The sequence below is a fragment of the Varanus komodoensis genome, unplaced genomic scaffold (genome assembly GCF_004798865.1).
Source record: "Varanus komodoensis strain SLA01 unplaced genomic scaffold, ASM479886v1 scaffold18_3, whole genome shotgun sequence".
NCBI classification, from domain to species: domain Eukaryota; kingdom Metazoa; phylum Chordata; class Lepidosauria; order Squamata; family Varanidae; genus Varanus; species Varanus komodoensis.
In genome coordinates, this window is record NW_025335549.1 from 9,947,477 (window position 1) to 9,970,129 (window position 22,653).

The 22,653-nt window shown below is 45.1% G+C and overlaps 3 protein-coding genes across 10 annotated transcripts in view; 1 reads left to right on the forward strand and 2 right to left on the reverse strand.

Moving 5' to 3' along the window:
• Nucleotides 1–5,552, reverse strand: part of ENOX2 (ecto-NOX disulfide-thiol exchanger 2) — a 32,855-nt gene extending 27,303 nt beyond the window's left edge. For 4 of the 5 annotated variants that reach the window (XM_044427359.1, XM_044427358.1, XM_044427356.1 and 1 more), the window contains exon 1: nucleotides 5,418–5,552. In XM_044427359.1, the coding sequence (XP_044283294.1) occupies nucleotides 5,418–5,460 (43 nt within the window). In that variant the 5' untranslated portion in view covers nucleotides 5,461–5,552. Of the gene's footprint in view, nucleotides 1–4,848; nucleotides 4,947–5,417 lie in introns of all 5 variants that reach the window. The other variant, XM_044427357.1, reaches the window with a different exon arrangement.
• A 2,633-nt stretch (nucleotides 5,553–8,185) lies between these two features.
• GPR119 (G protein-coupled receptor 119) lies at nucleotides 8,186–9,175 on the forward strand. The gene has a single exon (XM_044427168.1). The coding sequence runs from the start codon at nucleotides 8,186–8,188 to the stop codon at nucleotides 9,173–9,175; it is 990 nt and encodes a 329-aa protein (XP_044283103.1).
• A 4,062-nt stretch (nucleotides 9,176–13,237) lies between these two features.
• On the reverse strand, nucleotides 13,238–22,568 carry SLC25A14 (solute carrier family 25 member 14). 4 transcript variants are annotated; one of them, XM_044427350.1, is made up of 10 exons: nucleotides 22,355–22,568; nucleotides 21,064–21,150; nucleotides 20,626–20,720; nucleotides 19,575–19,618; nucleotides 18,710–18,795; nucleotides 17,669–17,764; nucleotides 15,217–15,341; nucleotides 14,639–14,774; nucleotides 13,986–14,066; nucleotides 13,238–13,674 (listed from the first exon to the last, which is right to left on the reverse strand). In XM_044427350.1, the coding sequence occupies exons 2-10, from the start codon at nucleotides 21,091–21,093 to the stop codon at nucleotides 13,633–13,635; spliced, it is 735 nt and encodes a 244-aa protein (XP_044283285.1). In that variant the 5' UTR covers nucleotides 21,094–21,150; nucleotides 22,355–22,568; the 3' UTR covers nucleotides 13,238–13,632. The 4 variants fall into 4 exon arrangements, with proteins under 4 accessions (XP_044283285.1, XP_044283284.1, XP_044283286.1 ...); XM_044427349.1 differs by lacking the exon at nucleotides 22,355–22,568 and adding an exon at nucleotides 21,923–22,218; XM_044427351.1 differs by lacking the exon at nucleotides 22,355–22,568 and adding an exon at nucleotides 21,723–21,915.
• Nucleotides 22,569–22,653: the final 85 nt, after the last annotated feature.

Genomic DNA, 22,653 nt, shown 5'->3' on the forward strand with positions numbered 1-22,653 from the left:
AGTTTCAGCTATGTAAATTTTAAGAAGAGGCTCACTACCAATTCTGCGAATACAGTGTCTCTAGCAAAAGTCCCACATGATGTAAAACAATAACAAAAGTATAAAACAATTTAGAAAACAAGCATATCCATGTGCCTAATAGAATCACAATTTTAAAACATCTTGCTTGGCAGTTCACTAACTACAAATCACCCATTTTAGAACTGAATAAGAAAAAATGCAAATTTAAATACAGCATTAAATGATAAAGCATCTCCAATTGTAGTATTCCCTTGACAAACTACATTCGGTATTGTCCCAAAACAAAAATGTTGCAGTCAATGACAGAAATAGGTCTGTAAGCTATTTGTCCTACAAAGATTTTCTCTAAGAGCAGAGATGAATGCAGCAGTGGGAAAACAAGACAGGAGAGTTACAAATGGATGACAACTTGTCTGGATACCCTGTAAAATTCCATGAATGAGGCAGAGCAATTGCACAATAAAAAGTTTGCATAGAAGCACCATGGCACTTTTTGCAAACTGGCTTCCGTGCCATGCCTTATACATGAAACATTTCTCTTCCCTGCTTTGGTTTGTTTAACATCCTATTTGAAGAAGAATCTTGCAAGTTACAAACTAGTATGAGCTAGTTCTTGCAAGCGGAACACAGAAAGCTGTCATATTCTGTGTCAGACCACTGGCTGGTCCACTGTCAAGAATTATTGGGAGCAGCTAGCTCTCCAGGGTTTCAGGCGGGGTCCTTTCCTAACCCTACTTGGAGATGCCAGGTTGACCCTGAGGCCTTCCGCATGCAGAGCAGGTATTCTGCCAGTAAACTATAAAGAATTTTTTTATTGTCCTTTCAACTTGCTAATAGTAGAAATATGCAAAAAGTTCATGAGGCTGAGCATTCCTTTGACCCATTAGGATCTATAAACATCGCAAGGATGTCATGTCATAGGTTTCTTCTATCAGTGACATGCTAGACACATGAAAGAGACATAGGCCAAAACACAAGTTACTTTAGATCTATATCTGGCACCTATTTTTTCATTTTTGTTCTAGAATAGGTGTAGACAGTCTAATCTACCTCAGGACCTGGCTTGCAGAGATAGGAAGCATGGAAATCTGGTTCAGGGTCTTTCTGTCAGCTCTACAGTAAAAAACAAACAAGAACAGTTATATCTATTAGAAATAGATTTAAAGTAATAGTAGTTTTGACCTTAAGAGAACTATTCACTGACATTTATGAAGCAGCTACGAAGAGGGATATAAAATAGTCAACAACACACCAGGTTCCCAAGTTATAGTTCCTGTAAAACAATCTATAATGCTCCAAATATTTCTATGTCAACAACAGTGAAAAACAGTGCTTAATGTTTATATCAAACGTGCTAAGCTGATCTCAATTAAATTCCAGATATTTACAGTATTGTTTTTCCCATCACATCAAAATCACAGAGGTGACCTATTTTTCTGCATGTAGGTGTGGTTTGCTTCTGTTTCAACCCATGGCTAGATATGAAGAAGCAAAATGTGACTGTTCTACTCAAATTCCTCCTATGTCAACATCTCTAATTGAATAGCAACTTCCAGAAATGATTTTATGCCCTTCCGAAAACACATGGCAACCCACAAAGAAACATTAGAAAGTAATGCTCTAGGGGACCAATGAAGACGAAGAAAACACTGGACCCATTTTTTGAACCACCCGCCTCAAATACAGAATTTCTCCAATTTCAGGATAGATGTGGAAGGGCTAAAGCTAGGAAAGCAGCATTAAGAGGGTACTGATTACCATTTCAGCAGGATATGCTATGGATTTAATTCAAACATTCCATGTACTGTTGCTGAATCCACATAATTTCAAAGGTTCAGGAGCTCAGACTCAGTGTTACAGTTGGCTGCTGGCATTCTGCTGATCTCATCTGTCTGCAGATGTTCGTTAATTTAATTCTGTCCCCTCCAATTAATACTGTTCATAGCAAACAAACTGGAGGCAAAAGCTTCCTGGGGCGAAACTCATGACACCATAATTCACACTATACCTGTGAACTGCACCAAAAACATGATGAGCTGCTGAAGAGTGCTCTTCAGTCCAAACTGCAGGTTATCTTGCCATCTACTCTCCTCACAACATACTCAAACACAAAAACCAGAAACACAGTTCAGCTCATCTATGATGTATCTGCTGTGCTGGATCTCACAACTGAACCAAGTGCCAGCAACAACAGTAACAAGAGGAGAGCTTAACGTCAATGAAGCTTCCATAGCAGGCAATTGGAAACGCTGGGATGCTAAAGAGGAAAGGCATGAAACGTCTTTTTTTTTAAATGAATTCTTGCCCACTGCTGCATCTGTTCCCATCAGTTACATTGGTGACACTTAAGAGACTGAATCTTGGACACTGGGGGAGATGCCAGAGAGCAGGTGGTGAAGCAATAAACAGCATGCTTATCTGTGAATTTGCAAAGGATTTCAGTCCTTGGATCACTGAGAAGTGGCATGCAGTTGGCAGCCCCAGGCTTGCTGGCTGCATGCCTTACAAGCAGTCATCTTAGCAGACTGATTTTACCATGCCATAAACTTAGCTTCTGAGAACTCAGTGCCTCTATGTTCTGAAAAACTCAAATGCAAAATCCTGCTGCCCCCTTCCCCCCACTCCCAATACCAAGCTACTAAATATGTTCTTTCTAAAAGGAGAGTTGGATTGACTCAGGCACTCCCAGAAGCCATATCAAGAGCCCCAAAGCCCTTCTTCCATTTATTGTTTTAATTAGTGAGAAACAACGGAATCAAAATACTAGTTGATACAACAATAAAACCACCTGAAATGACCATAAAGCAGCACCACTTAGCCAATAAAATAAACTCAGATTAAGCTTGAAATGCACAGGTTTTTAAAGCATATCTAAAAGAGCTAAGGTCTTGACTTCAGGCAGGGCAAGCCATCATCACTAATAATGTTCTGTATGTAGTAGCCGCCTGTCCTATGTATGATGGAACTATAAAAATTGTATCTGACTAGATCTTTATAATCTTAAATGCCATAGTCACGCAGTACTGAAGAGGACTCACACTCTGCCTATGCTTAGTCTGGGGCTACGAGCCTTTATCCACTTACTTGGAAGTCAGCCGCATTAACCTCAGTGGGACTTGCCTCAGAGAATACATGCACAGGATTGCACTTTAAGTGAGGACACTAATGGGTTCCAAGATTAAACCTAGACATAAATTACACATTAATACTTGCCCATCTACCTGAGTTTGTTGCCCCAGATTTCAGAGAGCCACCTCTTCAACATTTCATAGAGCCAGTGTGGTGTAGTGGTTAAGAGCATGGGACTGGGACTCAGAGGATCTGGGTTTGAGTCCCCGCTCGGCCATGGAGCCAACTGGGTGACTTTGGGCCAGTCACAGTCTCTCAGCCCAACCTACCTCACAGGGTTGTTGTTGTGGGGATAAGATGGAGGAGGAGAGATAATGTAAGCTGCCTTGAGCCCTTTGTAGGAAAAAGGCAGGATATAAAAAAAAAAAAAAGGAACATGTGTAACAACCAACTTCTCATCCCCATAATCACTGCTCAGAGCCTCCTCTTCACACTACTGAATACTCTGTTTTGCCTCTTGTACACTGACTGAACAGGCAGACTATTAAAGCCCTTATAAAAATGCCAAGATCCCAAATTTCTGTAAATCTGGGATCTGGTTTCATACTCAGGAGTGGCCAGGCAGGGGTAACAAGCACAGAGCCGCTTCTCTTCTGTGGCAACCAGCTTGATACACAGTGAAACTATCAAGAAGTCCCATTTAGTGTACCATAACATACTTTGCAAAAACAATGTGATTTTTAGTTTTGGTTTTTGGCTCGGTAGTCAAAGATTTCCCACTTCCGGTCACTGATTGAGCACACAAAATTAGTTGTAACATCATATACCAGCCATTGACAACAAACACACCAGTTTTCCTCTGCTGTCAGGAAAAGTGGGAAAAATACAACCATGCACTAATGCAGAGGTGGCACAATTCTCCTCAGCCTTAGCTAGCACAGTCAGCGTTGAGGGGTGAGGGAAGCTGTGGATCAAAACATCTGGTAAGCCACAAGTTGGCCACTCCTGCCTTATGGACAAGGGCAAACGTTTGATCACTTCTATATACTAGGGAAAAGGAATATAACTGGAAAACTAAAGGAAAAACTCTGCTCTTAATACATAAGTGCAGAGAGGTTCCATAAAATGCCATTAAAGAGTTCTAATTATATATACACACACACACATATATATGTATGTACATATATTGATTGGGTGAAATTTTGATCAGAGTGCTATTCTTCAGTCACTTAGCCTTCACAAGTTAACAGGTGGCTATTACAGCAAAGGTAACACCCACATCATGAGACTCCCTCTTGAAGCACACTCACTCAGCACCACTTTAATTATCTGTCAGGCTTCAGGTCTACTGTATAATCTTATGCATGTTTACAAAGAAATAAACCCAACATGGTTCACTGAAACATCCAAGTAAGTTTGTAAGAAGCTGACTTATACCAAGTTGGAGTATCTGTCCATAAGAAAGCTGCTGCGGTATAGTGGTCAAGAGTGCTGAATGGCAATCCAGGAGATTTGGGTTCTAGTCTAATCGTGGCCATGAAACCCACTGGATAACCCTAGGCCAGTTATGGATGCTCAGACTGATCTACCTCACAGGGTTACTGCTGTTGTGAGAATAAAATGTAGTGACTGTCTTGGCTACTTCCCAAGAGAAAAAAAAAAACACCTGGATATTACTGTAATAATAGCCCAATACAGTCTACTCAGATTAGTAGCAGCTCTCCAGGATCTCAGGAAGAAAAAGATATATCTTATTACCTGCTACATGTAACACGTGCATTCCACCTCTCTTCCAAGGGCTTCAGGGCAGCATACATGCTTCTATTCTTGCCCCATTTTATCCGCACACAACACTCCTGTGAAGTAGGCTAGTTTGAGATAGCGTGAACCAAGGCTGGCCGGGGAGCTTCATGCCTATGTAGGGATTTGAACTCACCCCACCCCCCAGACCGAGTCAGCCTCCTCATTAAACAAGCCTTCTCAACCCAGTGCCCTCCATATATGTTACGCTACTGATGCCCAGTTACAGGACTCTCCTGGGCAGGGATGATGGGAGGTGCAGTCCAACACATCTGCAGGACATCAGGGTTGACCACCAAACAAAAAAGGCAGACCAAGGGACAGTGACGGCGGACCAGAGTACAACATACCAGGAGCGGGGGACAGACACAGAGGGGACCTGCTTCTCTGAATGAAGTAGGCCGTTACCGGTTCCCATGACAACTGGAGTGAGGAGACCCTTAAAAGGCCCATCCGTCTGCCCGAGGCTAGCCAGAGAGGAGGCTGGACCTTGCCCCGCCCAACCCCGTTGCCCAGTAACTCCTCACCTGCTGGCCCAGCGGCCCTCAGACGCCGGAACTCCTGAAACATCCGTAGCTCGTTCCCGCCCTCGGCTCCCGGTCTCCAAAAAGCCCAAACTGCCGGGCCTCCGCCGCTTCGCCAGCCCCACCTCCAAACAGCCTGCGGAGCGTTTCTCGTACGGCCGGTCTCTAAGGGCGTGACTTCCAGCCCGGTAGGCATGCTGGGACTCGTAGTTTTCAGGCTCGCTCAGGGATTTGACCAATAAGAAAAGAGGGGAGGGACGAGGGGGGGAGCGTTCCTCTTCGGCCGCTCTGATTGGCTAGTCGGGCTACCTACGCGCTTCAACAACATTATCGAGGACCGTGTTGGATTCTGCGCCGAATGGTAGTCAGTGTACGGGTGTGGACCGATCTAGCAAGGAGTTACGTGTTTATCTTTATTTCAGTGTTTTTATATGTATATAAAGGTCTCCCTCAAGGTCGTGAACCAAGCGTTATTGTTTTGAAGAGCAAGTAACAACTGAAAATAGAATTCCCGTGGGGCTGCGCTTCCTGCATTTGTAATTGAGACATGCTGCTCCGAGAATTACATATTTTGTACAATTCAATGTCCATCCAAACTGTAGACTCAGAGAAGTGCAAGAAGACCTGGTTCCAAAGTTGCTTCTGAAAACCGTTCACTCTGCTGCTCCCCCGCCCCCTGACATTTTGTAAGGCGACGGATCAAGATAGAAACAAGCCTTTAACTCCTGGCTTTGTCCAGAGCATCTCTTGGTGGTGGAGTGAGCAGAAAGTAGATCAGGAAATCCTGGTAGATGGCTGAGAGATTTGCAGTAGATTAGCAAGGATTTCTGGCTCCCAGTTGTTATAACAACAATAAAATGGCGCCCCAGCCATCTAAATTAGCCGCCAAAATCACAAAGCTTGTGGACATCTGCAGCCTTGCCAGCCTTTGCCCAATGCGAGAAGGCAAAGAGCAAAGCGGCCTCACTTTTCTCTCCAGTGGGAGGAAACCCACAGGAATAAAGCCAATTCCCTACAAATACACCAGGAAAATTACCCCTCCAACATGCCTGCAGGGAGCCAAATGCCATGGGGAGACGCCCCTTCCGTGTAATTCCGCCTACTGAAGACTGGGTGAGCTCCCAGCACCCCATCAGACCTTACTGTGGTTGTTCACCCCTTGGTTAAAGCAGGCGTGCATCCTTCAGGAGATGCTCTCTGGATGCTCTCTCAAACAGTTCCAAATCGCTAACTTTCCTTTCCGCAGCTACATGCTGAGACGGGAGGAGGAAGGCAAGGGAAATACATGCCTCTGAAACTTGCTGCACAGATTTTACACTGAGACAGCTTGCCTGTTGACACACGTGATGGCTAGATGCAAAAGAGGTTCCTGCCTCTCTAAGAATTGTCTAGAAGAGGGAATTTCAAGTGCACAGCTATTCAAGGGAAATTTATTAATCGCAGTCAGAGCAATAGTAGTGAAGAATTGGAAGGAAATTTGTTATTTCTAATTAAGTGATTGGTACAAGGAAATTTGGAATATAGCTATTACTGACAAGTTAACTTGTAGCGTTAAGGTGAAACAAGAGTTAACAAATAATGATTCTGATATTTGGGGTTTATTGAATATGTATTAATAAAAGGGAAGGGTATTAAACCATTGTATGATACAATGCAATTTTGGAAGAGGAAGGGGCTCTCAGAGAAGGGAAGTATATGTACATTTATGTACATCAAATAATATATGTGTAGATATAATAAATAATTATCATATAACTGAAGGTCCCAGTGTGGGGGTACACCTTCAGTATTATATAATCTAATTATTAATTGCTGTGATTGATTTATATCATTCAATTTATTTGTACTGTACTTTTTTCTTGTTTGTTTTGTTGTCATGGATGTATTATTGTATGTTTATGTAGTTAATTTTTTTTTTTTTTAAAGGGAATTTTAGGTTCTGGATTGAATGTTCTTTTCAGCCCCACCTTTTTAGAAGACAAGCATAAGACTTCACTTATTTCTGGTGGTATTACAGGGGAGGAGGCTGGTTCTCTCTTAATGGAATGTGCAATATTTCACATATTCCGAAATTTGATCAGCTAGACCTGCTGCTGCATTTGAGGGCCCTTTAGTTCATTCAGCTCCAAACTTCTGCCTCCAAGTCCTCCCCAGATGCCAGTGCTACATAGCTGCAGCCTCCTCCAACCCCTTCATTTTACCCCACTGTGCCTTCTTGACCAGCTTAGCTTGATGTTTTGTTCAAAACCTTTCAGAACAGACTTTCTGTGCAAAGAAGTGCAAGGGAATGTTCAAAGAGAAACCCCCCATTTAAAAAATCCATAGCATTCCATACAAATCAGGAACACAATAAATGGTTTATATTTCACACAGATACCATTTGAGGGCCACTGTAGTGCCTGGAGACAAACTATCCAAGCTTCCTGCAGAGATCCGTGCGCGCCACGAAGCTGCAGGAAGCTTTTTGCCTCCCCACTCTCAGGTTGTCTGGAAACTGGGGGAGGGCCTAGCACCTGAGCAATTATTGCCAGTAGGAGCTTTAGAAGGCTGGCAGGCTCCAGGTGACAGCAGGCACTAGCTTCGATGGATTGGTTCCCCAGGAGAAGGCAGGGTGCCCACCATCCCACCTCCTGGTTTTTGAGCATTTCCTAAGATTTCCTACATCCAAGGCGATATACTTGAAAATATTTGCAGTGGTTCATCTGGTTAACCCCAGGCAGGGAGACCTTGAGTGTCTTGTGGCCCGTGCCTTGTTCCTCGAAAGAGAAGACATGGGAGACGTTGCCTTTGGGATCCTCCTGGCTACCCTGGCCTCCCTCATCATGGCTCTCAATGCCCTCATGGTTATTGTACTCGCACGGCTGATCTGGAGGAGCAGCTACCTTGGTCTGTGCTTCGTCTTAAATCTCGCCATCGCCGATGCCTTGGTGGGCTTCACCATCACGGGTCTGGCAACTGAAGAGCTGTCTGATGCTGAGCACCACATCCCCCAAAGGTACTGTGCTCTGCGAATGGCCTTTATCACCTGTCCCTGCGCCGCCTCCATCCTCACTGTTATGCTGGTGGCCTTCGACAGGTACCTGGCCATCAAGCATCCTTTCCGGTATTTCCAAATCATGCGCAGCCCAGTTGTTGGGGCATTTATCGGAGGGCTGTGGCTACTGGCCTGCTTGATCGGCTTTCTCCCAGTGATTGCACGCAGCTTCCAGCAGGAGAACTACCAGGGGTCATGCACCTTCTTCGCAGTCTTCCAGCCCACGTACCTGCTCACCGTCCTCTGCGTCAGCTTCTTCCCGGCTTTTTTTGTCTTCGTCTACTTCCACTGCCACCTGCTGAAGATCGCCTCTCTGCAAATGCAGCAAATTCGAGAACTGCAGCAGATTGGGTTGGCCTCTACCTACCCTGTCTCTCCACCCTCCAGTGACATGAAGGCCTTGCGCACGGTGGCCATCAGCGTAGGATGCTTCGCCCTCTCCTGGTCACCCTTCTTCATCGGGAGCATCGTGCAGGTTGTGTGCCAGCGGTGCATCTTACAGCATGTCCTTGAGCGGTATCTCTGGGTCCTGGGTGTTTTCAACTCCCTGGTAAACCCCCTGGTCTACGCCTATTGGCAGAAGGAGGTGCGCCTGCAGCTCTATCGAATGTGCCGGTGCATGAAGAGCAGGGTCTTCCCCCTGTTCTGGACTGACAGCCAGGCTCGTCGTCCAGGAAGAGTGGTAGCTTCGGTACATGTCATTTCACTGGCCCAGTTTGAAGAATGAAATGGTAAGCCAAGGGTCTGAGTGGACTTTAGGTACACAGAAAGCCATCTTAGAATGAGGCAGACTATTGGCTCAGTATTGTCAACACTGACAGCTGCTCCGCAGGATCTGGGGTGGAAATTTTTCCTGCCCTACCTGGAGAGGCTGGGAACTGAACTTGGGGCCTTCAGCATGCAAAGCCAGTGCTCTGTCACTATGCCACATCCGTTCCCCTTCTCACTGTTTGCAGCAAAGCCCTTTAACATGACCAAGGCTCTTGCTTTGTGGGAGGGTGACAGAATGGGGATCATGCTCCTTTCTCTGCCCTCTAAGACCTCCAGGGCAAACCTCTACTGAAGTGAGTTACCCTTTGGTGCCAAGCAGAAGCAATGATATCTGTGGAGAATCTGTTGGTTTAAACGTGCAGTTTCTGACACAAGAGCAAGTACCAAGGCAGGCATCGCTAGACCTAAAGGGCTGGGTAGGGATTGCTAGGCCCTTTCCCCAAATGCCTGAAATTCTTCTCAGCCCGGCTGTGGCTTTCACTCAACACCAGCTCCCTCTCTGATGCTCACATCTACTCTCAGGGCTGGCTCAAGATGTTTTGCTGCCTGAGGTAAGGATGACACCCCCCTCCCACTGCACTTTGGATGTTACGAGAGGAGGAGGCAGGCTGGAAATGGGGGGGCAGCATTGCTGGGCAGCTCTCCAGACCCATATGGCTGCAGCAGGTCCTACCGCAGATCCTCAGATCGTCCTTTGAGGTAGCTCTGCTGCTTGTCATTCTGTTCAGCTGCAGCGACTTCAACCACCCTTTCCAAGGATGTGAAAGCACGGAAGACAGCAAGGCTGCTCTTGCCTGCACCTCTCCCTCTATTCACTGGTCAGGCCCAGGCCCAGCAGAAAGAGGCAAGAAAATGGGTAGTGCTAGCTGTGGTAATCTAGCATAAACACTCTGGACACCATGCCCAAATCTGGAGTCATCTCTGGAACAAGACCCGAAGTCAACAGGATACTAGCAAATGCCCAGAATGTTGGGTGAGCATTGCTGGAGGTTTGCCTTGAGGGCAGAAAATAAGCATGCGTGTGTGCGCGCACGCGCGTGTGCAAAATCTACATATACTGTACTGCAATTATCATACAAATAGGAATCTTGAGCAACACTGGAGCTCCATGTGCATGTTGGATCATCCAAAGAAGCTTGGAAAGGCTGTATACATCCTGTGTATATGTCCTCACTGTACACAGGATTTCTTTCAGAGGAAAAAGACCCACTTATGAAAGTAAGCCAAGATTGCCCTGGGCTGACCTGGCAGCAAGCCGGCAGAAAGCAAAAATGCAACTTTGTTTATAAGCAGTGAAGTAGGAGGCTTTCTATTTTGGGCTCTGCATGTTCAATACATGGAGGAGGAAGGCAAACAAACCCACCCTCTTGCTTTAACACAAATACTGATTAAGTAAGATGATGGATCACAGGAGAGTTCAAATTTACTTCCCCAAAGCAGGCAACATCCTAACTGCGATACAACAGATAGATACACAAAGTATAGGATAGCTGGAAAAAGAAGATAGAGGTGCATAATTACTATTGTGATGATTGTTATTGTTGCTACTTTCTATGGTTTTATCTTGTATGCTGTCTTGCAAGGGTTCTACTCTTAAAGGCAGCCTGGGACTAATTTTAAATAAATATTATTACTATTATGATCATAATACATTTTCAAAAACTCCAAACTTCACGTATATCAGACACACAGAAGTACCTTAAGTTCTCACTGGTAGATTGACATACTGAGAGAAAACAGTAGACAGCACAGGATCCAGCCATGCTAGGAGGGAAGTCAGCTACACACAGTAGATTCTTTCCTGTGTTCCACTTAGACTAGACTTGTGAGCCACTACTGTCCTGTGGAAACAGAGCAGGAAAACTTTGTGCGTTTTCTTCCATGCTGGAAATGACTAAGGGTGCAATTCAGTGCTTTCTGCTTCAGAGGCTTACATGGATCCAGTGCACAGAGGAAGGTATGGTGGCAGTCTTTTACCACTGCAGTGCCTTATGCCATGCAATTACCTGGGTAGCTGCCTAGAGTAAATGCTGGGGAGGGATGGAGGCTGGGACGCCTGGAGAAACGGCATCGACCATTGGCCCAGGCTTCCTGGCACACTCATTTTCCACTTCCCTGAGGTCCAGCTGTGTCATTGGAGAGGCAGTCAGCAGGTGCCAAGTGGATGGAGTGGGGCTTTAAATAATCCTATGCGTCCCCAGTCGGCCACAGGGTTGTGTTCTCAGATATTCAGTCAAGTGAGGGCAGGAGACTAGTGAAAAAGCTTGTAAGATACCACCTTTTGCAACATTTACTTAGAAGGGTGATTTTGGTGGCATGCATATGAGAGAGATTACTATATCCAAGCTTTGTACCCAATGCAAACATAATAAATATTTAAAAGATAACATAATTCCAAAGAAGCAAACATGACAGTTGCAAGTTATTTCCTCTTCGGCCAATCTTATTGCTCCTTTAATGTGTTTGCCCTTGCAAAAAAAAAAAAAAGAGCCAACACACGAATAGGTAAGTGACATTGGAGAAACCCTGAATAAATATTAGCTAACACTCAGGTGCACAGAAAGAGCAGATGTGCCATCTGTGAGAGCCACCAATACTCGCCAGCTTCCATCTTGAACACTACATGACATAAACATGAACTTTGTTCCAGCAGGACAAAGTAGGAGCGAAAGGCAGGCGGCTGTGCAAACCCAGTTGAGTACACAGTGGGTGGGAGAGAAGATGCTGAACATGCTCCTCTTCCATACGGCCAACATCCCAAAGCACCCTAGAAGGGTCAAGGAAAGCGAGTCCTTTGTTGTAGCTGTTGCTATGCAGACCCAGACTCAAGTTGCATTACTATAGCATTTGTGTGGTGATGCGGCAAGCATAACAAAGAGTCTTGTAGCAGTGTAAGAATAACATTTATTCTGGCATAAGCTTTCTTGGATACTGTCCACTTCATCAGACGCATGGAGCACTAGCTACAAACTGGAAGATTTATAGACATCTGCCAGGGGGTGGGGAAGAGCTATAAACTGAGTGTCACGAGAACTGAGGTTAACACTTCAAGCGACTGATGGAAGTGAATCATGCCCACAAATTCATTGTTATAGCGCATGGACATCCAGCACAGGTCAAGAGCTGGATGATGTGTCACGTATAACTCACAGTCTCCTATTTTTATCTTTTTTTATAGAATGGGCTAATGGGCAATAAATCTAACACGCACACATCACAGAAACCTGCTACACGGTTATTTTTACTTCTCTTTCCTACCATGCACCTGTTCTCCAATCTGTAATTGAATTTCACCAGCAGGATATATTCCTGTCTCCTGTAATGTTTCAGATGTCCAAATCTTTAAATTGATTTATCATGTTCATTGCATATGTACAATGGCTCCTTTCTTCACTAGCTTCATGCATAGGAATTCTTTTAATATATCATTTCTTACCTTCCAGGATTAAAAAACCCTTGAGTCATTCTCAATCCCTCTATAAGACAGTCTCCCATTTTTTGTATGTAGTTGAAACTGTATCAAAGGGTTTCCTACTTTCTGATTAAACTTTTAACAAACTCAGAAGCACCTTTAATGGAAAATATATTTACTAGAAACTAACAGCCAAGTATTTGGTTTATTATTTAAAATGAATATAAAGACATTCTGCTCTTCTCTGATGGCCTGTTCTCCCCAGCTTCCTAGTTTTCATCTCAACAAAACAAACTGATCACTAGCTCAAGTCAGAATTACCACCCCAGTCAAATTTACTTTCTAGTTCTTTCAATGTAGCAGCACAAAGTTGAACATTCCAGCACTGATCCTTTCTCCAAAGTAGTTAGAACATTTATCAACATTCTGTGTCATCCCCGCAGTTCAGCTCCAAGCTTTCTACAATATTGCAGCAGTCCGGGTTTGATGACTGGTAGACAGGGCAGTTGAACAAATAATTTTAGTTTTTTTATTTATTAAGAGACAACCTGCTTTAGTGCCTGTTCCAGCAACAATAGGAGATAAAACACACACAAGACACACACCTCCAATAAATAGTTTAATAAGATCACATGACAATGGAAGGAATGCAGCAGCTTTCTTGAGACCCCACCTTGCGGGAAGGCACAGCCTACTGCGAAACCCACATTGCAATAAGCTGCACTGGGAAGGACCTCAAACTCACACAGCTCTTCACAGAAGATACAGACTCAGATCCATATGCTCTCCCCATCACACTCCACCCTTCCCCTTGTGGAAAAGCACATGCAACAGGCTCTGAGTATCTCTGGCCCCAGTATCCCCCTTCTCATCCAAGCCACGCTCCCAAGACTCTCTGAGGGCATGGCAGGCCTCAGTCCATGTAGGCAAAAAGGCATGAAGATGCAGGAAAGGGGGAGGTGAGCAGGAAAGGCGGATGGATCACCAGTCCGAAGCAGCCCCTAGAAAGGGAGCCTCTTCAGTTGCTCGTAGGTGATAAAGAACTGCGGTTAAGTTAAAGAAAAGTTTTAAAGAGCTGGGGTTCCCATCCCCACCCTCCATTTCTCACTTCTGCAAAGTGAATAGTTCCAGATGACACTGTGAAGATTAGAATGATATTTTTAAAGCATGGCAAGTGAAAAAGGAGCCCTTCTATTCCAAAAGAGCAACTATTCCTACAATCCCACACAATTTTTCCTGCAAAATCCCTGCTTGTGACCCAGGACCTAAGTACAAGAAAACTATTATACAGTAATTGCTTTGAGAACCCTCTCCAGCCCTGCTCGCCTAACAATCTTTTACACAGGAAGGATACAATGATATTCCAAGGGCCAAGCCTCAACCAGTTTGGCCAGAATCCTTTGTACAGAGCAAAGAAGCCCTCGCTTTTCCATGTCTGGAACGGAGAGAGAAAACATTCAGAATTCCTTCTAAACCAGTCGCTTGTGCCCTCAAAGAACCCAATCCACATGGCAGAGCAGAAAGCAATTCACTTCAAATCCAGTCTCCGGCAAACACACTTGCCTCTGTCCTGCAAGTGTTTTTACCCCGCCGAATGCCCACAGGGATGGCAGATAGCAGACATTGTCAGGAAAAGGCAGACATGTGCTTGGGGGTGGGTCTCATTCATCAGAATGAGGCACTGGCAGGACGTATTCTTCACAGATTGTGCCCAGGGATTAAGGTGATCCAGCTTCACTTCACCTATGAGAAGAAGCCATCTTCAAGGAGCCAGATCCTTGAACAAACTATCGCCATTCTTATACATTATTCTTCGTAAAGAAGAAATGGATAGAAAGAGTTCTTCATCCACACTGCCCCTACAAAATGGCCAGAAACAGTGTAAATGCGGCACTCTTTTGAGAAAGCAAAGAGAATGCTATCCCTCCAGATACAGAACTGAATCCTTCCACGAGCAGACCCTTATTTTGTCCCTGGCATTCAAGACCTCGAAGGCACTGCACTGACCTTTATCAGCCCATCCAGTGTACCCCTGTAGAGCTCCACGCTCCCCACAATGGCCCGCTGATTCATCATACGGGTCCGCACCACATCCACTGGATTTGACGCGATGGCACCAGCTAGTCCACAGGTAAAGCTGGAACTAGAGGCACAAACACGCAAGGGGCCACTTGCGTTACAACACAACCATGTGTGGTTGCCTCACCTTGCAAGTCTCAACCCTTTCCCCTCCTAATTATCTGCAAAGTCTGGACGATTCCAAGTCTCAGTGCTAAGAGCTTTGGACATACGTGGGCGCGTGTGTATGTGCACGCAAGGATGAGACATAGACAGAGACCTGTTAGGCAGTATGTAAAGTTAATATTGCTTATCTGATGACGGCATCTGTGGATTTCTTAATGTAAGCATATCAGACGAGTCCTTGCAGAATACAGACACAGGAAAAGCTCAGCACACACATAAAGCAATCTGTGGAACTATTTCAAACAAGCTAAACTTGTATCCCTAGAGCAATACCTTGGCTCAAAGAAATGTAGCTGCTCTGCTCACAGCCAAAAAAGCTCAGGAAACTGGCAAATACTCACATAAAATGGGCAAGGATAGTGTCCCCCATGAGTCCTGAAAGGATTAAGTGCTTCTTTGTGATGTCGTAGACGGGCAGCTCAACTCCCACCACGATGGCAGCACGTTGAGCAGTGGGGACTACACCCTGCCGAGTGAAAGACTGAAAGTTAAACGTGTGCTTGGCCACAAGTCGCTCTGCAAGACTCACTGTCCAGTAGCTCCCTTTCATCCCTATCCCAAATTGCCTTGATGCTTGCAAGCTGCAAAATCTTTATTAAGAGAAAGGCTTGGTGGTTACTCATAGGATCCTTAGCAAAAGAACTCGCAACAATCCTTAGAAAATATCGCTTTCCGTGTCCCTATCCCCCATACTCTTTTGCCAAATCCTTTATTTTGTAATAGGAATTCAAAGTTCTTGACTGGATGGAACAAATTCCTATGATACGTTTATCGAACTTTTCCATTTTTCCTTGGAGTCCCCTTCCATCCAAGAATTTGCATCTTGTGAAGAATTTGCTAAACTAAACTTGAGAAGCAAGCAAACAAACAAGGAATACGGCTGTTTTTACCCCTAATTTGTGAACATACAAGTTGAGTTCACACATAGTCTATGGTTTCTTTAACCCATAGTTTGTTGCCCAACCCAAGATTTATCTGGCAGATGATCATACAAATTGTAGTTTGTTTCCCTCCTTCTCTGCCCATACCCTTCCTGTATCCCAAATGCTTCTGTGGTGCTACTGGCATGTAGAATTACATTTTTAAAAACACTGTTGCCCCATGCCTCCCTAGCCCGGAAAAATAACCTATGAATAAACATACAGAGATGAGTGACACCCCCTATAGCCATTTCAACTAGCAGAGTAAAATCCACAGGGACTCCTTTCCTTTCCAAACCATATCCAATAAAGTTTGGGTTCACACATAATATCACACTAGAGCTGACAACCCAACAATATGCCACAGGTTCTTTTCCTGGGTTATGGTTAAGAAACCATGGTTGTTAGTGTAGCATTGTTCACACATCACACCCAGAATTAAACAGTGGTTAAGCAATAACATGGGTTAACATTATGTGTGAACTCGGCCATAGAGTTCTAAATTCTCCTGGTTAGATCACCTCTGTTTAGCTCGACAAGCCCAACAAGTCTACAGTGACAACCTCTATCACTCCTGCTGGAGCGGAAAGCTATTCAAACTGTAGGTGAACCAATTAAGAGCCTGCAGAGATGGTTACTTCTCCAGGTCTATCAACTATGTACAAAAAGGGAGAAAAGCCAAGTTACTGGTAGGTATTGCTGGATCCAAATCAAGCTCATCCTTTCTGCACATGGACAATTTACTAGGCGTGAGATCAAACTGACATGCAAAGCCTTCAACTGCGTGACAGAGTTTGATCAGGCCTGCAGAAGCAGAGGCGCAGGAATGTGGAGGTTAGAAAGCTCTGATAAGGGAACTCAGTTTCGATCAGTGGAGCATGTCTTTGGACATGGGACAGATTCAAAAAGGCAGGCATTTGCTACATTTCCCCCTCCTCACGTACATTTAAAGTCAAGCCCTTGGCACGGAGGTTCAGCGCTGTTTGTTTTAAGATAAAGGGATGCTCTTAAGGATGGTTTGCCTGAAGGATGCCTGGACCATCACTAAATGAAGAGATCATCAGAAGAGCTATGCGAGGCGACCAGGGAAAGGGTCCTTTTGGTGGTGTCACCACAGTTTTATACAGTGCCTGTTTCAGAGAAGCTTGCCTGGTGCCTGTTCTGAGATCATTCCAACATCAGGCAAAGATCTTTCTATTTTCTCAGGCCTTTTACTCCATTCCAATGCTATTTGTTTCACCTAATGCAATTTTTATGAGTGTTGCTGTTGGACTGTTTCTTGGCATGCATGTTTCACTTGTTCTTATTGCTCTTGCACACTACCCTGACAACTTGGTTTTAGGGGAAATCTAAATGCATCATTAAATTGCTCTGAAGCAAGAAGGGTTTATTTGGCACAAGCACGAGTTGGTCTGTACCATGCTCTCTCACCCTAAGGCAGAATCCAAACTGGAAGCCGCTTTAAGAAGACCATCAGACATGGAGAGACTCTCAAGACAGTGCTTGAACTGTGGGACAAAACACAGGGAAGCCCTCAGTGAGCTCTAACCCCGCTGACATCTAATTTTAGCCAAACTGCTCAATAGCTTCTATAACCTGAGAGGGTCATCACCTGAGCCCTATCTTTAGACAAGACTTTCTGATATTAGAATAAGCTAGGAATAGTAACCTGTGTCCCTGCGGCAGAAAGACCACAGCAAAACAACCTAAGTAGCTTCACTGGTTCGGAAAACAAAGTTCAGCAAGTGTAATTATCTTTAATGAGTCTTTCTTCTCTAAAGAAACAAAATTGCAAAATATAGATGGATGCAGGGGAGAAGCTGCAAGGAGATAATTCTTGGAATGAGAGAGTGAACACTTAATCAGCACATACCCTATAGAGTCCCCGTGTGCCTTCCTGCTGATAGATGTCTATGAAGCTTCCAATCATTCCTCCCTGGAACAGACTGCCCTGAGCCTGCATTCGGATCTAAAGGAAGAGAGCAGAGCAAGTGAATTCCCACTCAGAAAAATGAATCAGTGAAGCTCCTGAGGTCTGAAAGAGCCATCCAAAATAATTGCAAAGGAGAAAAAGACTAAAGCACAGATATCACTTTCTGGGAGCACAGGCCTCACACAGTCTCAAAATCAACTGCTCTTCATAACTGGTCTTTAACTGTGGGCTAGGCCCACAAATGGATCCTGTTTAGCTCAGGCTGAATCTTTGATAAGGGCTACTTTCCTTTGGAAGCAATATGTTAGAGGTGGCAGACTGGCAGGGGGTGGCACCCTTTCTCTCTCTTCCCCATTCTGTACAGTAGGCTCCTCAGGGAGGGAAAGATAGGAGTGGATCGTATTCAGAGGGCTTTTGAAAGTAGACGGAGGACTGAAGGTTGCCCAACACAACGTACGATTTATTACCACCAGCATCTTTTGTTTATTTATATGCAATACTTGGAGAGAGAGAAACAGAGGATGGATCAGACAAGCTGCACTTGCTAGAATTGCCTGTTTTGCAGTTCTTAAAAGGTAGAGTAATCTCTATTGCCTTTTGCATCTAGTCATTCAACAAAGAAGCAGGAAAACAGGCACATGCAGTTAAATAAAGAAATAAACAAACAAACAGGGGTTTCATGTTACAATTAAATATGCCTCTTGGATCTGAAAAGATTGAAGGTTTTTAATCTACAACCTCCCAACCATTATTACAAAAGTAAACTAAGTCACAGCAAAGCAGTAACTGAGTAGCATCATATTTTGTCTCTCCTCTTCTCTGATCCTTTTACCCTTGGAAACAAGAGTGGGACCCACACAAGAGCAGCAGCTCTGGCAATGCTATAGGACTGGGCAGCAAAACATTAGGCACAGTTATTAGGAACGGGTGCAGATGGCACATGGAGGCAGCAGACACATAAGCAAAGCAGGCATCTCTTACCTTCAGCACATCTGTGGGATTTGCCAGCGCAGAAGAGATCACCCCAGACACCACCCCACAGATGACATTGATCAGTAACGTTTCATCTGCAATCAGGAAGGAGGAGTTTGAAGAAGGTATTTGGAGGAGTTATAACCCAAAGATTATGCCCAAGAAGAAGAGTAATAGAATAGATTTCAGGAAGGAAAAGTGAAGATGACAAAGAGACAATGTTACATAAAGACCAAGCACTCCATCTTTCCAGCCTCCTTTCTCCTGGGCCTATGGCACAGTATCGTGTGATTGCTGATTATAATCAAAGTACCTTTGCAGCTTGATAAATGAGACCAAAGAAGCAGACTGCCAATTAACCTGCTCTTTGTTGCAGCTGTCAAACTCTAAAGCAAGGGTACAGAACTTTAGGCCTGGAGCCAAATCTGGCCTACTTAGTTTTCTCAGATGGTCATGTACTCTTCATCTGGGCAAATTTTGGACCACCAAATGCTTGGTGCTGTCTGATGTCTGTGCAGTGTTTTCCCATTCTAAAAGGTCGAAATGGCCCCTCTAAGGCTTAATTACTGGCAATAGCAACCCTAAGTGAAAATATGCTTGTATTTTTGGCTTGCCTACTACTGGAATGGTTCTCAGGCTGACAACTGAATCTGGCCCGCAAGCAGAAAGTGGCTCAACACACCTGATCTAAAGGAATGCCACCCAATCCCTTGGGCCACTTGGGGGGCCAGATTCAAAGAACTTCGATGGGGTGGGGGGGATTCTACCGAGAGCTCAGACTGAAAAACCCAGCAGAGGAGATTAGGCAGTTAGTTCAGAAAGGAAAAGCCAAGAGTTAAAGGAAAGTTATGCTGGGAAGGGCAGTTGTACTGACCGCAGCACTCTCCAAAGGAGACCGGGTCACTGGCTGCCCCAGGCCTGCAGGGAAACAAACATTTAGGACATAGCACCCATAAGCAGAGACCACAACACAGCACATGTGACAGGATGTAGAAAGAGGCAACTTTGCTGGGTGGTGAAAAGACAAGAGGGGAGGCATGATCAGTAGGTTTTGATCAAAGTACAATGTTCCATTGCTGCATGTTGGGTTTTTTCCCCTTATTCTGTACAATAATTTTGTATCTGTGGCCCAAAGGTGACAAGATGACCTAATTAATGTGTGAGTTTTAAGAGCAACAACACCGAACTCCAGAAACTCTCTAGAAAGAGAACAAGACTCTGTTTTTAATCTCATTTAATTATTACATTTCTATACTGCCTAATAATACTGCTCAAGGTTTTAATTCTGATTTACAGGAAGTCAGCCACTGGCTTGAACAACAGCGTCAACTTTGCTGGCTGCAGCGGCTTCCTTATCTCCACGAAACAGCATTCCTCTGCTCACCCTCCGCTATCTCCCCAGTTCACTCTGGAACAGTGTATATGCCATTTAAGGTAGAAGCAACACTACATGCTTAGCCCAGCGTATCCAACACCAAGGAACTCAGTCTTAGATGATCAGTTATCGACAAATATCAGGTGGGAAGTTTGTTTCAGCCTGAATTTGTGAAAAAGTGAAAGCAATTATTTTCTAAATATGCTGAAGAAAGTAACAGGGATAGCAAGCAGGTGACGAGAAAGGCATTCCCATCTTTCTTTAAAGAGCTGAAAAAGGAAAGAAAATACTCCTTAAGAAAGAGCACTATAATGTGAAACACGTTGGATCTTTTAAAACAGAAAATGAGCTACAGCAGCACCTTTGGGTGCAATTCAGCATTTTTTGTACTGGGGCCATTCAAGTCCTTTTGTTCGCTTTGGAGACTTGAAAAACCAACATGGGAGGCACAGCCAGATAGATAATAAATTATTATTTATACAGCAATACCTTTACATTAAGTACTATACCAATTAGGGAAAAGCTCACAATATTTTGCTGACACACTGACCTTCTAAACGGTCTACAAATAGCCGCTTCAAACTCTGGTATATACCAATCTTTATGGTGCCATAAGATGCTTGTCTTAACAAGGCTGGGGCAATTCTACAGTAGGAAAAGAAAGACTGTTAAGATACACTTAGGAGAACAACAGCCCCAGCACTGTTCTTTCAGCTGGGCTCCCTCAGCATTTCAATTAAGATACAACCTTATGCTGGTTTAGACAGAAAAATGGCCTATAATTCCCAATATATTTCAGCAAACAATACTGGCTGGGTCATCCTAAATATGAATACTTGTTTCTGAATCAAAATAACTATGGGATCTAAAACCTCAGCAGAGAAGGAGAGACTAGGCTGAATGACAGGAGGAGGGACAGAGCTTTACCCAGAGTACAATGCCAGAATGCCTTCCTCCCTGGAGATGCGGAACAAGGCATGAAACATGCCTCTATACTTGATCTCTCGGAAGCGGGCATCGATGCTTTGGCCTTGGACCTGAAGTCGTGTTTTGGTGAGATCCACAGGGAAGGTTCCTGCAAGGAAAAAAAGCCTGCAGCTCAGATAATATAATGATGGCTAAGAAAGCAGGTGGCTGGGTGACTTGGTCTGACATTAAGGTCAACATGTGCCATTCTGTAGCAACTTACAGATTTGATAAGATACAAACAGGCTCACAGATCTGCTTTTTTCTTACATGGCTGAAGCATGGCCTGTGCCAATTTAGCCAGCAAAAGGATCGCCTAAGATTTGTTTGTCCCATCTGCATTTCAGATTTTCAAGATGCTCTGGGCAGCATCAGTGGGATTTCCTGGCAGTCTTCCATCTAGATGTTGGATAGACCCAACATTACTTATTTTCAGAGCATGCAGTCTTAGACTTATGATGCACCAATTGCCAGTTACTGCAGTACAGTAACCATAGACAAAGCAATAGGCATTTTATACATACTATGTAGAAAATGACATTTCACACAATTAAGGAAATGGGCTCCAGTCAACTTGTTCCACAGTTAATCTGCTTAATCTTTATGGTACCACAAAAGGACTTGCATTTACCATCAGAAAAAGAGAGCACTCACATGCAAGGCATGTTGCCCTTAACTTACTTAACTACTCTCCAAAGCTGAGGAGAGGCTAGAGAAAAGGCTCTCCCATGCCTTCTCTTTGCTTGCCACATGCTTATCACATCCTTCCCCTAAAGAGCTCGGGCTGGCATACAACCCCCCTCACCCCATTTCCAGCCTTAATAACAACCACAGCCCTGCGTGGTGGGCTAGTCTGAAAAGAATACCCTGCCCAAAGTCACCTCGTGATTCAGGGCTGGGCTTTCTCCTGTCCCAGTCTAGCGTTCTCGCTACTCTAAGGCCTCACAGGTTCCTTCTGATCCCGTCTTACTCCCAGGGGCCGCAAAAAGGTGTCCGTTTTCCTTCCCCCTTCATCGTTCTCAGAACCCCGAGAGTTTGGACAGACGGAGAGTGCAGCCGGCCTACGGACATCAGGGCTCGGGGGGATCCGACACTTCCATGGGCTCTCCGGCCCTCCCCGCATCGAGGACTCGCCCCAGGAGCATCCAGCTCCCCGCGGATCGAGCCGAGCCCTCAGAACAGCTCGCAGGGCCCGGGTCAGCGCCGGGCATCGGGAAAGGGCGTGGCCTGTTGCCCGGCGATGGGGAAAGGGCGGGGCTAAGCGCGCGAGTACGGCCTTTCCTTTCCTCGGTCCCACCGCGCCTTTCACCCACCGAACTCGGCCACAAGCGAGGCCAGCCCGCCGTAGACGAACGGCTTCCAGCTCAGCACCGACATCGCGGCCGAGGAGGAAGGGAGCCGGCGGGCCCCCTCCCAAGCCCGCTGTGCGGCACCCTCGCTCGCTCGCTCGCGCGCCGCGCTCTTCTTTGCTCAATTGAAGAGAAGACCGGGTTCCGGACGGCAGCCGGCGCGGGCCAAAAAGGGCTTCGCCGCCGGCGATGAGAGATGCGCAGGACTGTTTCCAAAGCGTGTGACTGGAAGAACCGATGGATGATTGGCAGGACGGGCAAAG